Source organism: Lygodium microphyllum, chromosome 19 (assembly GCF_053477565.2).
Source record: "Lygodium microphyllum isolate KBCC chromosome 19, Lygodium_microphyllum_v1.1.10, whole genome shotgun sequence".
Taxonomy (NCBI): Eukaryota; Viridiplantae; Streptophyta; class Polypodiopsida; order Schizaeales; family Lygodiaceae; genus Lygodium; species Lygodium microphyllum.
In genome coordinates, this window is record NC_141153.1 from 9,440,824 (window position 1) to 9,462,565 (window position 21,742).

The following is a 21,742-nucleotide window of genomic DNA, read 5'->3' on the forward strand; positions in this document are numbered from 1 at the left end:
TATGTCCCAAAATAAACTCTGGCAAGCCAATAAATCTCCAAAATATGCTCCAGACAATCGAATGTCAAGCCCAAGTAAAGCTCCAATAGCATCCAAGCTCAAACAATGTAGCTAACATAGGTAGGTGACATGAGCATAAGTGCATGTCCAAAGCAGTCAAGCATAGACTGATAAGTGCCAAGATACATCCAAGATAAATATCCAAATGCTATGGAAAGCAGAGCTCAAGCTCAACCAATGATTAAGAAGCAATGTTGAACTCTTTTCCAATCCCCGATGGTCAATACATCAATGTACATCTCCAAGACATGACCAGAATAGCATAGGCATAAGCATACATTAGTAGAATAGCTTCAGTCCAACTGTTTACAATAGACATTCACTACTCTAGACTAAGTATTTCAGGCCTCAGATCAGTACCAAAATGATGGCAATCCATTAAGATAGCATCTCCATACATGTAGACATCATCCGGCCATCAATATACATCAAGTGATCAATCCTGGTAAGCATAGACTTCAAGACATAAGTGCTGCCTTGTTTTGGTCGGATCTAGGATTGTTCAAAATAGTCAATGGTTGACCTAAATCAGCTCCAAATGCATCTCACATAAGAGGCATAACATCCACAAGTGATCCGATATCAATAGACATAAGTAGAAGCATCACATAAGCCATAGGCATACAAATACATGCTGTCTCAGACCTAAAGTCTACTGAAAAATATTCTGTCATCAGAATTTGGCAAATCTGACATCACCATCACATCCGTAGCATGCAAAAATCCCAACTTAGACTCTTATCTTGCTTGAATCGGATTCCGAATGCCCAAGATATGACAAAAAGAGTGATTTTTGAGCCATTTTTGCAAACAGGCACAAATAAAACATGAGCATGCTGCTGTACTTGAGGGCCCAAATTAGGGTGGGTAGGGGATAAGCAAGAGCCCAATGAAGGCCTACAATAGGCCTACACAAGCCTAGGACAAGTCCAAGCAAGAGGTGAAGAGAACAAGCTTCAATGATGGAAGCTATGGCTGCCTCTTCATGAAACCCTGTTGTTCATGTCAAAGAATGGTTGAGAAATGAGTGAGAAGCAAGCTCTTATACCTTGTGTAGATGCCAGGGAAGTCCGGGAAGCGCTCACGAAGGACCTGCTTTGATGCTAGTTGAAAGGTGAGAATGATCGAAGCTTACACGCGAGAGCTATGGCGGGAGAGCAAGAACAAGAAAGAGAGAGACAAGAAATGGGAACTCCAACAACCACAATGCGTGGCCGAGCCTTCCTTTATTCAAACTATCACTAAAAGAATAAAGAATAAGTGACTGTGATGGTGGGCACCCGCCACTTGCAACGTGCAGTGGCGAGTACTTTTAGTGTAGTAAGACACGGGCGGCTAGGCGAAGGCGCCTTTACCCCTAACAAATACCTTGCTATCGCCAACAACAAATCGGTCCAAATTTGGGCATTTAATACTCACAATATCCCACAAAAACACCTACAGCTCCAATGGCATGACTCAAGCCTTACAGGTACCAAATGGATGTCAGAATGTTTCAACCTTTGAGTGATAACTGTCATACATTCAAATTATAGATTTCAGCTTGTAATTTCTAGATCTGTAAATGCATTCCAAAATTGAATTTTTAATCCCTTTTAATCATGCCAAGGTGTACATGGGTATTGCACAGACATTCATCAGGCATTCTTGATAGTCTTATCCATCATTCCAAAGCATTGGTGGATCAAACGATGACCTATATTAGTGTTAAAAAAAATTTTGGACATATTTTAGCATGTCATTATCTTCAACCACTGAGCATTTGACACTCCTAATCCAAGATAAAAAACATAAGAGATAACACATATGCTTTGTCAAGCGTCCGCCAAGTATAAGCTCTTCAATGATCAATGTATGTTGAGACTTCAGTGTTGCCTATGAGTTACCATACACAATAAGTGTATTTAGCCTGCATTACACATGTCTGATGGTCACATTCAGATTGCTTTACATCAGTTTGCTACAACATATATAATGCTCCATGAGCTCATGCCAATGCTCAACCATTTAGCATAAGTAATATGTCACATTGGATGCATATACATTATACATCAAGGCTGCCTTCAGATCTGTCCAGGTATAGCTATAGGAACAATAGGCACAACTTCTACAGGCCACGTTCTCTCCCCCATGTCCCATATGATTGCTCAAGCAGGTAGATGATTAGTAGTGGCCAGATCTGCTCATGTTTTTCAAGCATAAATTTGTTGCATCACGTCTACATACTGCTAGTCCAATGCTACTCAAACAAAGAAGGTTGATACTAGATAGGGATGGTAAAGAGGCTAGTATGGTTATTGTAGATGCCTCTCCTCCTAGTTTAAAATCTATAAATATTGTGTAAGATACAAAATGGACATTTAGTATGCAATGTAGTTATGACCCTTTTTTACACGGGTCTTGCATGTTAATTGTGGATTCAGATGTATATTACTTTAATAGTGGTGTCACAAAGCATATCACCTCTTTATGCAATTTGTTCACTTCTCTTGAGGTTTCCCTTGAGGATAGTACTATGACATGTGTCAATAACTCCTCTTATGATATCAAAGGAGTTGGAAAATTTGTGTTGTTTGTAGTTAATGGCAGTACTTTCACACTTATGGATGCTGTATATGTACCAAATATTTTATAAAAATTAGTGTCAGTTTTTACACTTATCAAGATTGGCTTGATTGTGAAGTTTTGTTGATGACAGATGTATTGCTCATCATCTCTCTTGAGATGATACGATTATTACATTTGATTCACTATACCATGGGTTGTATAAGCTCGATAACTTTGGGAAATGTGTGGAAGACATGGCATGTGCTGTCGCAGATTTGTAGGCAATTTCATATGTAAAACTTTGCCATTCACATTTTGATCATCTAAACTTTGTTAGTTTATTGCATTTGCAAAAATCTAATTTGGTATTTTCATTGTCTAATCTTGAGGCACATGGAGAACACATTTGTGAAAGCTACATATTAGGTAACATACAACATGCTTTGTTTCCAAAAGATGGTTTAGTGAGAGCTATCCATAAACTGTAGCTTCTATACAATGATGTTTGTGGTCCAACGCAAGCACCTTTTGACAACTACATGTACTTTGTGGCTTTCGTTGTTGATGAGTAGCCTAGCCATGCATGAATATATGGTTTTAAAGCTAAATCCAAAGTGTTTTTGTACTTGAAGCTATCTATTAGCGTTGCTAAAAATTTTGTGAGTATGTAAAGTGGGCATTCTCTACTCTAATTGGGGGGGAGTATATGTTTAATGAATTTGATGCATATCTGTTTGAATGTGGGATGAAACACCAATATACAATGCCATATACATCATAGCAAAATAGTGTAGTTGAGAGGGAAAATAGATCAGTGATGGAGATGGCACAATGCATGAAGCTTCACCATGTAGCATTTGGCTTGAAGCTATTCTATGTGCAACCTATGTACTTAATAGATGTCCACTAAGGCTTTGCAATCTATCACTCCGTATGAGGCTTAGTATGGTAAAAAGCCATCTTTGGCTCACCTATATGTTTTTGGCGCTTGGCTTATGCTATGGTACCAATGAAACAATGCAATAAGTTGGATAACAAGGCTTTAAAATGTATTTTTGTTAGGTACAATAATGAAAGCAAAGGTATCCACAAACTAAGCATATCTTGGTTAGCCATGCATTGCCTTTGTGAAAGATATTGTTTAGTCTTTACTTTTCATTCTTCACTTTCATGTATAAAAGAGCAAGATATATGCTCACAAGACATTTATGACACTTTGTTGCCTCTTTTCAATGGTATGCAGTCACATGCAATGCTAAATGTGGTCAAATTTTAGCCTATGTAGGTTTTCATGATAACACAAATCAACCTATTTATGATGCAGATGTGAATGATGCACTTCTTGAAGAGAAAGTAGAGATTGAATAGTTTAGAACTATGCCAAAATGGCTAGTGCAAACATTACATGATAGTAAGTTAGATGGACCATTGGCTAGTTGTATGCGTTTAGACTCTCGTAGTGCCTCTTATACATCAGATTGTTATACATTGGCTATTTCTAGTTTGTGTGATGAGGATGCACCTATTTCTTTTAAAAAGGCAACTTTTAGTTGTGAAGCTAAGTACATGGCAGTTTTCACAACTACAGTTGAGTGTGTTTGGTTTAGATGCCTCTTAGCCGGTTTGGGTGTTGGTCAATATATAAGGGAGAGACTCTCTATAGGAGAGGTTCACTTAGCCTATGTGCCAACATAAGACAACCTTGCAAATCTATGTATAAAGGCTTCATCTCATGAGAATTTCAAAGGTTTGAGCTTACTCCCTTTTATGGATTGATCTAGTTCACTAAGAATATCACTTCGCTTACATGAGTGTCAATTCTTGTTCATCACGTCACTCCAAGGGGGGATTTGTTGCCATATTTCGATAGTGATGTGTATGAACACATTTAGGACCATTGGGGCACTTTTTCTCTAAGGATCATTGAGGCACTTTTTCTCTCTGAGGAGGTTTTCCCCCTAGCTTTATATATGCATATTCACTTTTAGGACATGCTAGACTCTTGTAATTCTTCTCTATTGATATCTCACAATACATATTGAGTTGTGCTTTCTCAAGCTTCTTCTTCCCTAGGTTGTGTACTTGCATTCCTATAATTCTAAATCCAACAATGGCTTCCCTAATCTCTACGTAATATCTATATGTAGATTCCACAAGTCAGTAGGGAGCTCTAGAATCTCCACCCAAGCATGGCATTCATTCTTGATGTAATTCCTTCTAGTCTTCACTAGCTACCAAAGCATAATCTAGACAAGGTCAAGGCCCCAAAAGCATATCCCCTAGGCCAAAACTTTTGATGCAACCTCCTTCTTGTCAAATACTACCTTAGAGAAGCCTTTCCCGCTATAATAGATATGATCCATGATGTCTTCATTTTTGAGAATGATGTTAAGGTAGGTTGTTGTATCCATTGCTTTTGGTGGTTTAGTCATAAAGAAAACAAGTATTGTTTTCATATTAAACTTGACAACATAAGTGCAACCGTGATTAACATTCAGGGTGACTTTCTTCAATAGACCTTTTACTTTTTCCTCCACATTCTTCTTGCTAGACTTGGCCATTATTTTAGACATTTACTATGGATTTGCTTCAAGCTTGAGTCTATTCTCTTCCTCTATGCTAGTGTTGTGCTCTTTTGAGGCATGGGTACGTTCCAAGGGCTTGTCAAAGCAATACTATCACCATCCACTTGTACTTCACTCTCGAATCCTCGTACACTTGTGTGAACTTTGAAGCGATACCTATAGAATTGATCAAGCTTTTGTTATTATCAATACTATTGGCCTTTCGTATCCTCATCCTCTTGCATGGGCTTGCAAAAGATCCCGTTGGCTATCTCCTATCTATAGAGATGCAAGAGCCTACATGTCCATATAGGGGATTAATTTACATTTAATGTGGTACCTATGAAAGTAGTTTGTAGTAAATGTGCAGGTGTAGTGTTGGCAAAAGACCAAAGTTGAATGTAAAATGAATTGCCAAATTTTGAAAAGGAACTTCAAAGTTTAAAGAAAGAAAGAAAAAACCTTTGAACTTTACAACATTTTAGTTTTAAAAAACTGCAAATACATCTAATTTGATTCAAAGACCCTTTCACAGTCCCTCACATCATAGTTTTAAATAATTTATATAGATCCATATGCTTAGGCTAGTTACACACCAAATAATGGACACCCACTTTGTAAGCTTTAACCAATCAAAATACTTATTTAAGAGTTAGGTGTCCATAGTCCTTTACACACTAGAGAAGACATGACTTCTTGTTTACCTGCTAAACAGGTGAACTCCCCGCCCACTTTTGGACGAGGAGTCTCCTTTGCCCACTTTGTAAATTGACGGACAAGGGTACACTTTTGGATGAGGAGTCTCCCTTGTCCACTTTGTAAAGTGACGGACAAGGGTATACTTTTTGCATTCATAACCAATAAAAAAATTATAAATCTATTAAAAAAAAAACCAAACTGTGTCCATTTGGTGTGTAAAGATATGACACCCATATCCACGCCTAGTCTCAAGAAATGCATGCCCACACTATCGGTGAGGGCTGGCCGTCCATCACTTGGTGTGTAACCAACCTTATGTAATAATGACATTTGTAATGTTACTGAAGGAAGGAGCCCGATACGGTACCCAGACAAGACGAGCAAACTGGCATGGACTCCGATTCGGAATCCGAAGATTTGCTCCTGGATGATGTATGTGTCTCCATTCACCTCCCCAAATTCTTGATGTGGTATCGTCAGCGGTGTTTATCTTGGTTGATCTAGTCTTATTCCTAGGAGAAGAAAGTCTGAGCAGAGCGATGGCGTGATTGCACAGACGCACGCGAGCGTGTACACAGAGAGAGAGAGAGAGAGAGAGAGAGAGAGAGTGTATTTGGGAGAGATGTGGGAAAGATCATCTTAGAAGAGAATTCCGCTGTCCAAAATGTGCCATATTAGATTGCGGCAGTATGGCACCCAATATAGTGGAGCTGAACGACATGTGGGAATCTCGCAATATTGGCATGGTCTCAATTCGGTGGATTAGGTCCTTTATCGTGGAGGGTTTCAAGGTTGGCATAGCTCAACAGGTTTGTCCAACACAACCCCCTTCGGTTGGGCTCCTCTAAAATCTCAGGACCAGATGTAGCGTATGGGACTCCTCTTTCCTTTTCAAAGAAGAGAAAATTCTATAAATAGCACTGCGGAGAAAATCCCATCACGGTACGATGGAAAGTACAAAGAACCCTGTACAGAGTAGCTAAGTACAACACAAATACAATTGTTGTGTGAACCACCAATTTACTCTGAGGTAGAATGAAAGAAGGTGCTAGAGTCCTAGGTCCGTAAGAAGGCATCTCTAGTCCTCATCCTTTCAGAGCTGCCTGCCTTGTATCCTCTCCTATCTCCTTCGGAGAGTGTGGATGATTTTTGTCCAAATCCCTGAAAGAGTCTCTAAAGAGGATGTAGCATGGCTACACTTCACATCCAAATGTAACAAGCAATAATACTAGCAATTGGCTCCCTGGATGATTTTTGTCCAAATCCCTGAAAGAGTTTCTAAAGAGGATGTAGCATGGCTACCCTTCGCATCCAAATGTAACAAGCAATAATATAAATAGCAATAATACTAGCAATTGGCTCCCCTCTGTGAGAGTGCCTTTGGGTCCATTGTGCTTGTGAGTACTTTGAATTGGGGATTGTGCTTATATGGTGCTAATGTCGAGGAAATATTAGACAAGGACAGAGAGGCTCCCGTGAGCGTCCTCAAATTCCACATTAGGCCTTTGTTTGTGACCCAAGCCATAATCTCCCAAGTCACGGCTATGGTCTTTGTTGGGTCGTAAAAGATCATCTTGAGGGTTCTCCTCTATTTTAGTTGGATGTGAATATTACTTTTCCGAATGGTGATCTTCATGAAGAGGTTTGTGTCACACAATCTCTTGGCTTTGTTTGGAAAGGCTTAGAGCAAAGTGTGCTAGGTGCATAAGGCCTTCTATAGTTTGAAGGAGGTACCTAGGGCATGGTGCAAAAATATTCATGCATATTTGATTGCTCTTGGCTTCACTAACTCACACGGTCAAAGCACATTTTATATTTGCAAAAGTGGGGATAGCCTCTTGATTCTCATTCTTTATGTGGGTGACATGTTGTTAACTAGACCTCTTGAAACAAACATTGTAGCCCTAAAGGATGAATTGCAGCATGCTTTTGATGTCATAGATCTTGGCCACATGCACTACTATCTTGGCATACTAATTATTATAGTTGAGGGGGGTATTATTTTGTGATAGTTTAAGTACATTGGGCAACTCCTTAAGCAATTTTAGATGCAATACTTCAAGCCTATTTCTACTCTATTTGAGATAGGCCATAGGGTTACACTTGAAGATGTAGGAGATCCATTTGATACTTCTCTTTATCAGCGAGTTGTTGGTTGTCTATTGTATGTGTAATACACGACTAGATATTCAATTTGGGGTTTCTTAGTTGGCACACTTTACGCACAGCCATGGTATTACACATTGGCAAGCAATCAAACGTGTCTTTTGCTATCTTGAAGGAACTTAGATGTTGGGTCTTTTCTATTCTAAAGGCAATTCTCTTTGGTTGCATGCATGCATAGATCATGTTGTTTCTTTGTATGCATGCATAGATTATGTTGTCTCTTTGCTTGCATACATGCATTGATTATGTTGTTTCTTTGTAGTTTTGGTGTGAATGCTCTCTTATCCACAGGCACTTTTCACCTTTTAGTTGGAGAAGGGTTTTTGCCCCCACGGAACACCTGTTAATGGGTGTGGTACTTTAGTACCTTTGGGATTGTACTTTCATGATCATTCTCACATAGTGGATGTTTGATGTGACCTTCCAGCACTCTCCTCTCTTGCTGTTCACTTGTTCGCTATGAGTGTGTGTGAGCGTGCATGTGTTGTTGAATCCTAACCTAACAAATATAATGCACTTAATGACCGGGTTTTCTCAACAAGTGCACAAAAGCGTGGGACAAGGCTATAGCCAGGGAGAGTAGGCAAAGGCGAGCATGGAGCAGATTCTCTTGCAATACACACCTACCCAACCCAAAAACACCGCCAGCAAACCCCCCAACACAGACACACAAAAAGAAAAGCGCGCGCGCACACACACTCTCTCTCTCTCTCTCTCTCTCTCTCTCTCTCTCTTTCTAGAGCTATGTCTTGTGGAGTACATAATGAGGGCTGTTTACTGGCTCTTTTGACTTTACAATTTGTCGTTCATGAAACATGCCTTCTAGGAATCTCTACCAATGTAATAGGCCTTCTAGTTCTTTTGTATACTGTATGCCCACTACTCATTTGATATGTATCATATTATGCCCTGACTATTACAGCAAGGAGGATTTGATGACTTCACTGTTGCATCATCTTGGGAGAGGTACCAAACATCACCTTTTTTGAAAGCACAAAAATGAATACTATTGCATGTCTATGCTTGATGTGCACTTTGCATTCAATGGTTTTGGAGTACAGACTTATCTCAGACATTGAGGCAGTTTGTAGAAAATGGCAGACCGCAGTTACACATGGCTGCATGGTAAGTCCTATTTTTATTTGTAGAAACAGCGTTTGAAGGCTCTCTTAAGTTATGACTGAACTAGGGAGTGTAGAAATGGTAAACTTTTCTATGTCTTGTCTATATTGTAAAAATTACTTACTGTGATCACCATGGACATATTTGAAATGGACAGGCTACAGGTGCAGTCATTGTCGATGGTCATAGAATGTTGTATGCAGTGCACAACGACTTTGCCTATGTTACAAAAAATTATCGCTTGGAACTTTTCTTTGAAGTTGATGGACATGGTAAATTTTGTGATGCTTTGATATGAGCTGTTAATATTTCTAACTTTGTTTAATTAAGAGACTTGTAGCACTTGACAAGAGAGAGTAGTCTATTTCCTATTTCCTTTTGGTACTACAAGGTAGTTAGTCAGAACTCATCAACAATATTCATGCTCTTATACCAATGTTCTAGTATAGTTAAAGAAATGACAACTTTTTAATTAGGGGTTTCAGGATCTATTAAGACGTGGGTAACATAGAAGAAAAAGAGATGAACATTGGGGGCGGGGGGGGGGAGAGAGAGAGAGCAACAAGGTTATAATAAATGTTGTCAAAAGCCTCTGAGAGCAAAAAGAAAAGGTCACAATGATACAAGTGCCCACTTGGAAATAGCCTCTTAGAAGAAGATGCATTTTAATAAAGTGCTTGGACAAATTCAACTTCAGCACCCAATCTCCAACTTCAGTAGAATATACATGTATGAGAAAAGCTATCCTTAATACCCAATCCCAATCTTAGGAGATGTATAAGAACAAAGAATTTCACCTTAGCAAGTTTGTTCTACATGGATTCATTTTCGAAGTGTTTCTTGCTTGGCCTTGATGGACTATTGCACAAATTGGGAGTCAGACATGCAGATTTCTCGTCTTGACAGGGGGACTGTCATTTCTCTCCATTGTGCATACGGTTATATTTTTTTGGTTTTTTGCTGCCCTTTATCCCATTCGAGTTCTCATTTGTGCTCCCCAAAATGTTGCTGAGAGGGGCTGTTGAGAGTTCTCTGTCCAGATTCATTTGGGTGCCTGAATAGTGGCCAACCTGACAGACCAGCTTGCCAGGCCATTTACATCACAGCATTTTTGGTTGGTCCTGCTCTGCACAGCATATATATGCAGGGCACATGCACAATTCTTTTTCATCTTGGTTCATTCCCTTTTGTATATCCATGTGCTAGTGCTCATTTCACTTTGAGTTCTGTTGCCCATTTCATCTGATTAGAGTCTCCAGAAAATTCAGGGAGGAAGATTGAGCCGCCTCAAGGAACTGGACTGAGCAGGAAAGCTCAAAAAGATGGCAAAATTTGAACTTGTATCAAATTTTTTCCAAAAGGAAGCAGGTCTTAGGTGACATTTTTAGGATCTTTTTGGTACAACTGTATACTGTTGATCCCTGTATAACACCCTGATTTGTGTAACATGTGTGCCTGCAGCAGTTTGCACTTGTAATTTCTCTCTAAAGAGGCACAATTGCTCTGTAATGTTTTTACATTGTCAAAATGTGTACTAATATGAAAAATTTAACTCATATTATTGGATGGTTCCCAGGTGGTGCAGATGACTGGAGAGGAGATGCTCATTTTTTGCAAGTTTGGTTTGGAGTAAAAGATTTCTTGGTATGAACATATTGCAATCAGAACATTAATGAACTGCAATATGCTCCTAGATTGTAAAAGGTCATTGCGGTCCCTTGCTTGGTTGAATCTGGAAAAAGGAAACGGATAATGTTATGTATAGACTCCTTCTGCACTAAAAACGCATTTTTTTAGATTGCATATATCTGTAAACTTGTTCCATCACCAGATGTCCTTTTGAGGAGTGAATCATTTGACTTCTTGTTTGGGATTTGTGTCTATTCAACCAATTTATTTATTAAATCTGAGTGTCTCGGCCAGAAACTTTGAACCACACCCACACTCATTAAAAATAAATGAAAGTTTCATTAAGGTTCATTTAGATTGATATTATTTTAAAAATGTCGAGCTCAAATTAATGAATTTCAGTTTTAGGTGATAGAACCTTAATTACTGATGGATGCGCGGTCTGCCCATGCCCAACACAACTCATGCAATGTCTTGGACCTACCAAAAGAGAGTTCTAAAGTTAAATTATGTTTGTGTGGCACCTTCATTAAGTAGCCTTGATCATAGTTGAAGAGAGAATGGGAAGGTCTCTTCTCTTCACTCATACTTGAGGTTAGAGAGAATGAGATAGTCTTTGCTTGATGTTAGAGTTTGACCATACCTTGGGATAGAGGACTCTTCTTTCTTGGGGGAGGTTCTCCATACAAGTTACTGTAGTGGAACAGTGGTTTGCTTTCGAGGTTTTACCAATTAACCTTTGGATACATGAGCTTAAGAATTCTAGGGTCATGATAGAAATCATAACATAGGGACTATCTCCTTGAGTAGAGGATAGCTACAAACACCTTATTGACATATATAGGTCTCTTTTCCAAAGGGACATCCTCCTAGGAGTGATTGTGACCAACAAGAAGAGAGTTTTTATCTTCACAATGGAGGAGGATTATAGACTTTTGAGAGAGGACTTGGATTATGCAAACCTTACAGGTTGCTCTTGTTATAGGATCACAGTAGTGGTTTATGTGATAGAATATGACATATGTTGAGCTAAGAAATGCATTCCTTGCTGATTAGCCACTTAAACAACCCCAAAACAAGCTTAATTTAATGAAAAACCCTAAATTGGGAGGGTCCATCCTCGTCTATAAGTAGACAGGTTGCCCCCATTTAGTCTTATCTCTTTAGCGCAGGACTTCGTTACAAGGGATGCCACCCTCTAACACAGTTTCCTCCACCTTTCCTCATGTAGGAATATCTTTTCCTACTAGGATGGCTATGATGGGCATCCCCCTCACTACCCCTAGCTATACACACCCCATGACCTCTTAGATGCAGGGATTTCCTTCCTTTGCTTATGGTGCATCGTCACACTCTCCATGGGTCACTCCTATGCAGGGATTTCCATCCTTTGCTCCACGCATCCCTATTCGTCCACCATGGGGTCCTCATGCGGCGACAATGCCCATGCCTAGTCATCCCATGCACACTTTTGGATCCACCGTACACACTTCTCGAATGCCTGGTGGGCACTATGGGATCCATTCCCAAGTGTACTCCTTTCCACCACAATACCCACCCTATCCACCTTATCCAAGCACTACTACTCCTGTTGCTTCGGCCAAGAATGCCTTCATGGATAAGACTCGTTTCAATGGGTTGAATTTCACTAGTTGGTTGAACTATATGTAGCATGTCACAAGACTGTGACAACTAGTACATTTTTGTTGATTTCTTTATTACATATTTTATTTGGTTTTTCTTTTTGGAAGGATCCCTCTTGAAATCTAAACGCCTGAGTTGCATGGCCAGTATGTGAAACAGATAGGAATGTCTAGTGAGTCAAGACTGGATAGTTAAGGTCCAGTATAAGTCTGGAAGAGACTGATGGCACTGTAGATTGACAAGTTTGGAAGAGACTTGTCAAAGTGTATATGGATAAGTGTGTTGAAGAACTAGCCTGGAAGAGACTAGTTCAAAGTGAAGATGGACAAATCTCCAAGAGATTAGTTCATGTGGGGTCATCAGTGGAAATTCACTTTCAGTTGAGCTACATTACAAATTTGGATGTAGCTATAGTCTGCAAAGATGGTTAGAAGACTAGTGGGATGCAATGGAAGCAACTCCTAAAATTTAGGGAGTTACTATTTTTGGACCTCAGAATTTGTTTGTCTCATTATCTTCGTTTTTGCACGAGGATCAATCCTTTGGTCTGTGCCGAGGTCGAATTTTGCACCGAGCATGGAGAATTTTAGACCGGAAGGCTGAAACGGAAAATATCTTCTAGTGCTGCCACTTGGCACAAATGTGTGCACTTACCTCTTTAAATAGGGCTGGCGTGCAGTTTTTGGATTGTAAGGGGCTCATTTGTGAAAAACAGCTGCAAATGGAGAGCTCTTGAGAGCTGGTCTACCCTGTCCATGATGCTCAGAGGGCTGAGCTTGCTTCCTACTCTCTCTCTCTCTCTCTCTCTCTCTCTCTCTCTCTCTCCCCCCCTGACAGTATGGTTATGCTGCAGAATGAAGGGCCTTTCTTCTGATTCAGGTACAGCTGTGTGGAATGTGCTGTTTTTGCATGAGGCAAGAGCCTCTTTTTTCCAGGAAGAGGAGCGGTTGTATGCTGTCCCAGCAGGGACAGGTGAGGGTGGTAATCTCACCAAGTAAGTGTTTGAAACAGCACTGAATCAGTACTGTTTTTGGACTGTTCAGAGGTTATTTCAGAGCCCAATTGATGTCAGAATCAAGGGGCACTTGGCACAGATGATGCAGAACAGTGCAGGGAGTAGTATGAACTGAAAATAGGTTTCAGAACAGGTCTGAACCAGTAATTACAGTGGGCTGAATAGTGCAGGGAACAGTATGAACTCTGAACAGGTTTCAGAACAGGTCTGAACCAGTAATTACAGTGGGCTGAATAGTGCAGGGAACAGTATGAACTGAAAACAGGTTTCAGAACAGGTCTGAACCAGTAATTACAGTAGGCTGAAATGGTCAGTTCTGCACTCCAACCAGAAGTTTCAGACTTGGGCAGAGTTTCCCCTTTTTGGTCAACTTGTTTTGGGTCAGTAACTGTGTTGTTATGCTGCCAAATTTCACCCAGAATAGGTGAAAGATAGCCCATTGTACTCTCTCTCTTTTTAAAAATTAAGAAATACCGCAAGGGGCGCCTAACTTAGGGGCCAACAGGGTGTCTGTGTGGCAACAGGAGCATTTTAGCTTCCTGTATTTCTTCTTGATTCAGTGTCTTTAAGTTCAGGTAAAGTGGGCGACTGTTAAATTGGGTGAAAGCATTTATATATTTTGGTTGTACACTACCGCCCTTCCCAATGAACAGGCCGGTTACATGGTTCCATTGCCAGGATCGAATCACTTTTCCCCTAAAGAGTGAGCCAGGGTTTGTTTGGGTGTAGACACAGAATTGTGCATTATGGCTGATAGAAAGGAAGACACTAGAGAGGAAGCATTTGCATCACAAGAGATCCCTGTTGTTTATGAGGTGGGAGAGTCTTCTAGACCTCCACAGTTTGTTACTCCTCCTGTTATGGTTGAGCCACAAGTTCTTACGGTTTCTTCTATGGATGAAGACATAGTTGCTGCTGTGAGTATGTTTACTCAAGTGATGCAGAATCCAAGGTTTTTGGCATTTTTGCAGCCCTCCCTTCCTTTACAGCAAGTTGGGCAATCTGCAAAGATTTCGGATCCAGTAGAGGTCCAGAATAAGGGTAAGCATGCTGCAGATTCAGTGGAAACACCAAGGCAGCTTGCGGAGACAATGGAGACTCCAAGATTGGTTCCGACTGTCCAGGAACAGGTGGTGGAAACGCTAGTTACACAGGCATTGCCAGTTCAGCTCGCCACTTTACAGCAGCTAAATGTTGGCTTAAATGGACAGGAAAACAGTTTTCAGGCTTTACCACAGGTTTTCCCACTGACCTCTGTACATCCTGGGTACTTTGGAGGTGGATCTGTATTTCAGAGTATGGCTGGTTATGCGCCTGGAAACCAGATTTATGTACCAGGAACAGTGTTTGGGGGTACACAGGGTTTTATGCCAAACCCCATGTATGGTAATATAGACATGCAGCCTGGATTTCAGGGTGTTCAGGGCAGTTTTGGCATGCCACAGGGCACTTTTGGTATGGCTGGTTATCAAAATCAGCAAGCAAGTATTGTGGCTACAAGCCCTGTAGTCAGTGGTCCGGCAACTCCTATGCCACCTGTTAGTGTTCCTATGTTACAGGCATATCCTATGGACCCTTTGATGGCTCATGAGAGGCCAAAGCCATACAAGGAAGGTGGTGCAGCCGTACAGTTTGACGTCTTTCGAGGATTTGAAGATAGGACTAAGGCTCTCTCTTTCTTACAGCAGTTTGATGCCGCATTTGCAGGAGGGAACTTTACAGAGCCTTCTAAGGTTCGGAAAGCTGCCACTTTTCTTAAAGACAATGCTAGTCAGTGGTGGAGTACACTGTTGATGCAAGGACAGGCTCCTGCTACTTGGACTTACTTTAAGCAAGTATTTGCTTCTGCTTGGTTGACCAATGAATTTGAGATCGATGTTATGTCAACTTGGCACAAATTGGATGCATCTAAATGCAAGGATCTGGAAGACTATAACAAGAAGTTTTGGGAGGCTTTACTCCCAGTCACTTCTTACAGGGTTGTGCCATTGACTGAGCAGATAGAGAAATATTGCTGTGGGCTGCCCAAGGAACTCCGGAATTATTGTACAAAGACAAAGGTCACCACTTTGACTCAGTTAATTGAGAATGCTACCACAGGAAATGCATTATTGTTGGGACAGTCAAGTGGTTTTGGGGGCAGCATTAAACAGGACAAATCTGAAAAATTTTCAGCAAAGAAGCCATTTGGTAAACAGGTTTCTCAGATTTCTCAAAGCACAGGTAAATCTTGGTAGTTCAAGAAGAAGCCAGCCAAGTTCTTTGGACAGCAGTCAAAGGACCAGAAGAAACCTTTCGTGCGCAAGTCTCTTGAAGAGAGAAAGGCTTTAATGGCTGAGAGGAAGTGCTTTATCTGTGAGCAGACTGGTCATATTGCGTCTAATTGTCCGGACAAGAATAAGAGATCAGCTGATGATGACAAAGAGGACAGAAAAGGAAAGAAGCCCAAACCTTCAGCAGGTTTAGTGCCAGATATGCTGGGAGACAAGCCACACTCGGATGCTAATGAGCTTTGCAGAGCTTGGAGTAAAGTTAGGGATCAACATGTACTTATTTTCTTTGATCCTGGAGCTAAGGCAAACTTTATCTCACCAGAGTTGGCTTCTACTTTGGGCATTAGAGCAGATGAGATGGGCTATACAGCAGAGGCAGGGTTGGCATGTCCTGGTCACTCAAAGTCTGTGACACCCATTCTTGGAAAGCTGCGTCTTCATGTACAGTCTTATGTTGATGCAGAAGAATTTTATATCATGCCACTTGAAGGCTGTGATGTCTTGTTGGAAATGCCATGGATGTTCAGAAAGCATGGTGTGTTGGATGTCTTTAACAAGACACTGACTTTGGAACATAGGGTAAAGACTCATGTGCTTGATGTGAAGCTTAAAGGAGAGTTTGTACTTGTTGTATCGGCTTCTGCCATTACATCTGTAATAAAGAATCATCTTTCTGCGTACTTGATTTTTGCACGTGATGTTAAGGATAATGATGAGTCAAATTTATCTATGTTAGATAGAGAGAGGTCTGCTTTCTTGTCTCAGTTCAGTGATTGTTTTTTTGGCTCATACCATCATAGTTGCCACTAGAGAGGTCTGAGGATCATGCGATAGATTTGGTGCCAGGCAGTAGCCCACCAAATAGACCTCCATATAGGGTTAGTGCAGCCCAACAGAAAGAGATATTGAGCTAGGTGAATGAGCTGTTGGAAAAAGGGCTGATTTAGCCAAGTTCATCTCCCTTTTGCTCACCAGTGCTCTTAGTGCAGAAGAAGGATGGATCTTGGCGCATGTGCATAGATTATCGAGCATTGAACAAGAGTACCATCAAGAACAGGTTCCCCATTCCAAGAATTGACGACATCCTTGACCGTTTGGAAGGAGCGTCAATTTTCAGCAGGATAGATTTAAAGAGTGGATACCATCAGATCAGGATTAATAGAGAGGATGTGCATAAGACTGCATTTAGGACCACGTTTGGTCTCTATGAGTTCTTGGTAATGCCATTTGGACTTACTAATGCTCCTGCTACATTTAATCGAATGATGGATAGGATTTTTCGTCCATATAGGCAGTTTGTTGGTATATTCTTTGACGACATGATTGTCTTTTCAAAGAATGAAGAGGAGCATAGAAAACACTTGAAAGCAGTCTTTGATGAGCTTTGTAGTAATAGGTTGCTTATCAATGGCAAGAAGAGTGAGTTCTTCTTGGAAGAAATCCAGTTTCTGGGGCACATAGTGTCAAAGGATGGTGTCCGAATGGATCCTGCTAAGGTTGAAGCAATTAGAACATGGCTAGATTTGAAGACTGTCCATGATGTTAGAAGCTTCTTGGGTTTGTGTTCTTACTACAGGAGGTTCATTCGCAATTTTGCAGAGATTGCTTCACCTTTACATGCTTTACAGAAGAAAGGAGTTTCTTTCCAGTGGACACAGAAAGAGATTTCAGCTTTTAATCTTCTTAAAGAAAAGATGACTTCTAGTCCAGTGATCATCCTGCCAGATCTTAGGAAGTCATTTGTTGTCCAATGTGATGCCTGTGGCAATAGCATTGGTGTAGTGTTAATGCAAGATGGCCAGGTAGTGGCTTATGAAAGCAGAATCTTGTGAGGGCCAGAAAAGACTATGCAGGTCTATGACAAAGAATTGTTGGCTGTGATTCATGCGCTTTCTAGTTGGAAACACTACCTACTTGGGACAGATTTTGTTGTCCAGACAGATCATCAGACATTGCGTTATTTCTTAACTCAGACTAAGCTGTCAGAAAAGCATATGCGTTGGGCAAACTTTTTGTCAATGTTCCATTTTCAGATTGTGCATGTGGAAGGCAAAAAGAATGTTGTGGCTGATGCTTTGTCAAGGAAGCCACAAATTTCAGCTGTGTCAATTCCTTATCATCATGAGCTTGATTATATGAAGGAACAGTATGCTGATGATGAAGATTTTGCAAGGATCTTTGATCAGCTTGTCAATGGACAACATCATGAGCATTATCTTCTCAAGGATGGTTTCATGTTGATGTATGGTAAACTATGTGTGACTATGCCATTGAGACGGAAAGTTATGACAGAGAGTCATTCTCCACCGTATGCAGGGCATCGTGGTATTGATGCAACAGTCAAAGCAGTAGAGACATTCTTTTATTGGCCTACTTTGAGAAGAGATGTGGATGCTTTTGTGCAGTAGTGTTTGATTTGCCAGAAGGTCAAGTTTGACAGGCAAAAAGCATCAAGGCTTTTACAGCCATTGCCTATTCCAGATAAACCATGGGAAAGCATAGCTATGGATTTTATCTTTGATCTTCCAAGGACACAGAAGGAAATGATGGGATATGGACTATTATTTGCAGGTTTAGCAAACATGCTCATTTCATTCATGTCAGGAAGAAGATAAAACTAGATCAGATGGCATGTTTGTTTATGTGCAATGTCTTCAAGTATCATGGTATGCCACAGTCTATTGTTAGTGACCGTGATCCACGGATGACAAGTCTATTCTGGAGAGGCATATTTGAGAACATGGGCACAACGCTTAAGTTCTCATCGTCATTTCATCCACAGACTGATGGACAGTCAGAAGAGGCAAATTCTACTGTCTTGGATCTGCTTAAGTGCTATGTGTCAGAGCACAAGTCAAAGTGGGAGCAGTATTTGCCTTTGATGGAGTATGCATACAATAATACTGTGCATTCGTCAACAGGCAAAGCCCCTTTTGAAATTGTTGAAGGTGGTAAAAAGGTTCCTCCCATTTTGCATACGAAGGATAAGATCTTTTAGGCAGATCAGTATGTGCAGAGTATGGGTGAAATGTATCAGAAAATTAAGCATGCCCTTGAAAGGACTCAGGCAAAGCAAAAGAAAGCTGCTGATCATCACCGTCGTGAATTGATATTTTCACTTGGTGATTGGGTACTGTTGTGGTTTGAAAAGGCACGCTTAAAGAAGCGGAAAGGCAAGGAAAGTCTTTTCACTAAGCTTAGTATGCGATACTATGGACCTTTTCAAGTAACATAGAAGATTAGTGATGTTAGCTATAGGCTGAAATTGCCTAACAATTGGAATATTCATAATGCTTTCCATGTAAGTCTTCTTAGACCCTATGTGGGTGATGTGCCAAAAGATATGCCAGCTGAGAAACAGCCCGAAGTTGAGGAACTTGATGAAATTCTTGTTCCAGAACAGGTATTGGCACACAAGGAAAGGAAAGTGAAAGGCAAAGTTGCTAGAAGGTATTTGGTTAAGTTCAAGAACTATCCAGCTATAGATGCTAAGTGGATGGACGAAGGTGAACTTGCAGAGTCACCTAATGTGTTGGAACTTTACCTTGAAGCATTTCGCTTGCAACCTACCTTGACCCCTTGTATCTCTAAGCTGAAATAGATTGTCAAAGTGACAATTGCTCAAGAAAGAAATTATGTATAGGTTAACACTTATTGTGTCCATATCGTTTTCTCAGTGCTAAAGAAGTAAGTATTGCTTGCAAGAATACAATTTTTACTTCTATTGAATTGAATACATGTTGTAACAATGGTTACTCGATCGGGCATGTATTTTGTGGATTGACTCAGTGGGGATATCATTTTGATGTATTGGCCACTAGATCTCTAGTCAGCGTGATGTGGAGTCATCAAATGAGAATCTGCCACTATGGGGATATCATTGTGGTGTACCGGCCACTATATTTGGAAACAGTGATGTGGAGTCAAATGATGATAGTCTGCCATGTTTCACAGTTAGAACACACGTGTTAACAGTGTGTTCAGTTCACAATGTTGACTGATAGCATGTATGTGCTGTACATGTGCTGCCAAGTGTAAGTTCACTAGTTTAGCTGGAAGCATGTATGACATTCATGCAAACGAGGACGTTTGCGATTTCGAGAGGGAGGTATGTCACAAGACTATGACAACTAGTACATTTTTGTTGATTTCTTTATTACATATTTTATTTGGTTTTTCTTTTTGGAAGGATCTCTCTTGAAATCTAAACGCCTGAGTTGCATGGCCAGTATGTGAAACAGATAGGAATGTCTAGTGAGTCAAGACTGGACAGTTAAGGTCCAGTACAAGTCTGGAAGAGACTGATGGCACTGTAGATTGACAAGTTTGGAAGAGACTTGTGAAAGTGTATATGGACAAGTGTGTTGAAGAACTAGCCTGGAAGAGACTAGTTCAAAGTGAAGATGGACAAATCTCCAAGAGATTAGTTCATGTGGGGTCATCAGTGGAAATTCACTTTCAGTTGAGCTATATTACAAATTTGGATGTAGCTATAGTCTGCAAAGATGGTCAGAAGACTAGTGGGATGCAATGGAAGCAACTCCTAAAATTTAGGGAGTTACTATTTTTGGACCTCAGAATCTATTCGCGTCATAACCTTCGTTTTTGCACGAGGATCAATCCTCTGGTCTGTGCCGAGGTCAAATTCTGCACCGAGCATGGAGAATTTTAGACCGGAAGGCTGAAACGGGAAATATCTTCTAGTGCTGCCACTTGGCACAAATGTATGCACTTACCTCTTTAAAGAGGGCTGGCGTGCAGTTTTTGGGCTGTAAGGGGCTCATTTGTGAAAAACAGTTGCAGATGGAGAGCTCTTGAGAGCTGGTCTACCCTGTCCATGATGCTCAGAGGGCTGAGCTTGCTTCCTACTCTCTCTCTCTCTCTCTCTCTCTCTCCCTGACAGTATGGTTATGCTGCAGAATGAAGGGCCTTTCTTCTGATTCAGGTACAGTTGTGTGGAATGTGCTGTTTTTGCATGAGGCAAGAGCCTCTTTTTTCCAAGAACAGGAGCAGTTGTATGCTGTCCCAGCAGGGACAGGTGAGGGTGGTAATCTCACCAAGTAAGTGTCTGAAACAGCACTGAATCAGTACTGTTTTTGGACTGTTCAGAGGTTATTTCAGAGCCCAATTGATGTCAGAATCAAGGGGCACTTGGCACAGATGATGCAGAACAGTGCAGGGAGCAGTATGAACTGAAAACAGGTTTCAGAACAGGTCTGAACCAGTAATTACAGTGGGCTGAATAGTGCAGGGAACAGTATGAACTCTGAACAGGTTTCAGAACAGGTCTGAACCAGTAATTACAGTGGGCTGAATAGTGCAAGGAACAGTATGAACTGAAAACAGGTTTCAGAACAGGTCTGAACCAGTAATTACAGCAGGCTGAAATGGTTCGTTCTGCACTCCAACCAGAAGTTTTAGACTTGGGCAGAGTTTCCCCTCCTGGTCAACTTGTTTTGGGTCAGTAATTGTACTGTTATGCTGCCAAATTTCACCCAGAATAGGTGAAAGACAGCCCATTGTACTCTCTCTTTTTAAAAATAAAGAAATACCGAAAGGGGCGCCTAACTTAGGGGCCAACAGGGTGTTTGTGTGGCAACAAGAGCATTCTAGCTTCCTATATTTCTTCTTGATTCTGTCTCTTTAAGTTCAGGTAAAGTGGGCGACTGTTAAATTGGGTGAAAGCATTTATATATTTTGGTTGCACACTACCGCCCTTCCTAGTGAACAGGCCGGTTACATAGCAAGTGCTTGAGTCTCAGGGTCTTTGGGACCTTGTTGTTGGTCTTGAGCCTATGCTTGACCCTCACCTAGCCCATCTTGATTACATCCGTCTATGGAGAGCTCGCAATGCCATAACCAATGTCGAGTTGATGCAGGGTTTGCTTCTTGAGTTTCACTCTCAGTTACAACACTTTCCTCTTGCATTGGAATGTTGGAGTCATCTCATGACCGCTATGCGGCCAGAGATCGTACTCAGCGTATAAATATCGACTTTGAGCTTCAAGAATTTTCCATTAAGA

At 40.8% G+C, this 21,742-nt stretch overlaps 1 protein-coding gene and 1 pseudogene across 6 annotated transcripts in view; both read left to right on the forward strand.

Annotated features, from left to right (window-relative positions):
- Positions 1–6,171: 6,171 nt before the first annotated feature.
- Positions 6,172–21,742, forward strand: part of LOC148019545 (Rab3 GTPase-activating protein catalytic protein) — a 248,219-nt gene continuing 232,648 nt past the window's right edge. For 2 of the 6 annotated variants that reach the window (XR_015694814.1, XM_087699512.1), the window contains exons 1-5: positions 6,335–6,679; positions 8,959–9,002; positions 9,098–9,161; positions 9,316–9,430; positions 10,735–10,802. Coding sequence is in view for 4 of the 6 variants with exons in the window: in XM_087699512.1 (XP_087555638.1) it covers positions 6,560–6,679; positions 8,959–9,002; positions 9,098–9,161; positions 9,316–9,430; positions 10,735–10,802 (411 nt within the window). In the remaining 2 variants the exon portion in view is untranslated. Of the gene's footprint in view, positions 6,303–6,334; positions 6,680–8,958; positions 9,003–9,097; positions 9,162–9,315; positions 9,431–10,734; positions 10,803–21,742 lie in introns of those variants that run through there. The other 4 variants (XR_015694813.1, XM_087699511.1, XM_087699513.1 and 1 more) reach the window with 3 other exon arrangements.
- On the forward strand, positions 14,364–21,019 carry LOC148019546 (uncharacterized; annotated as a pseudogene).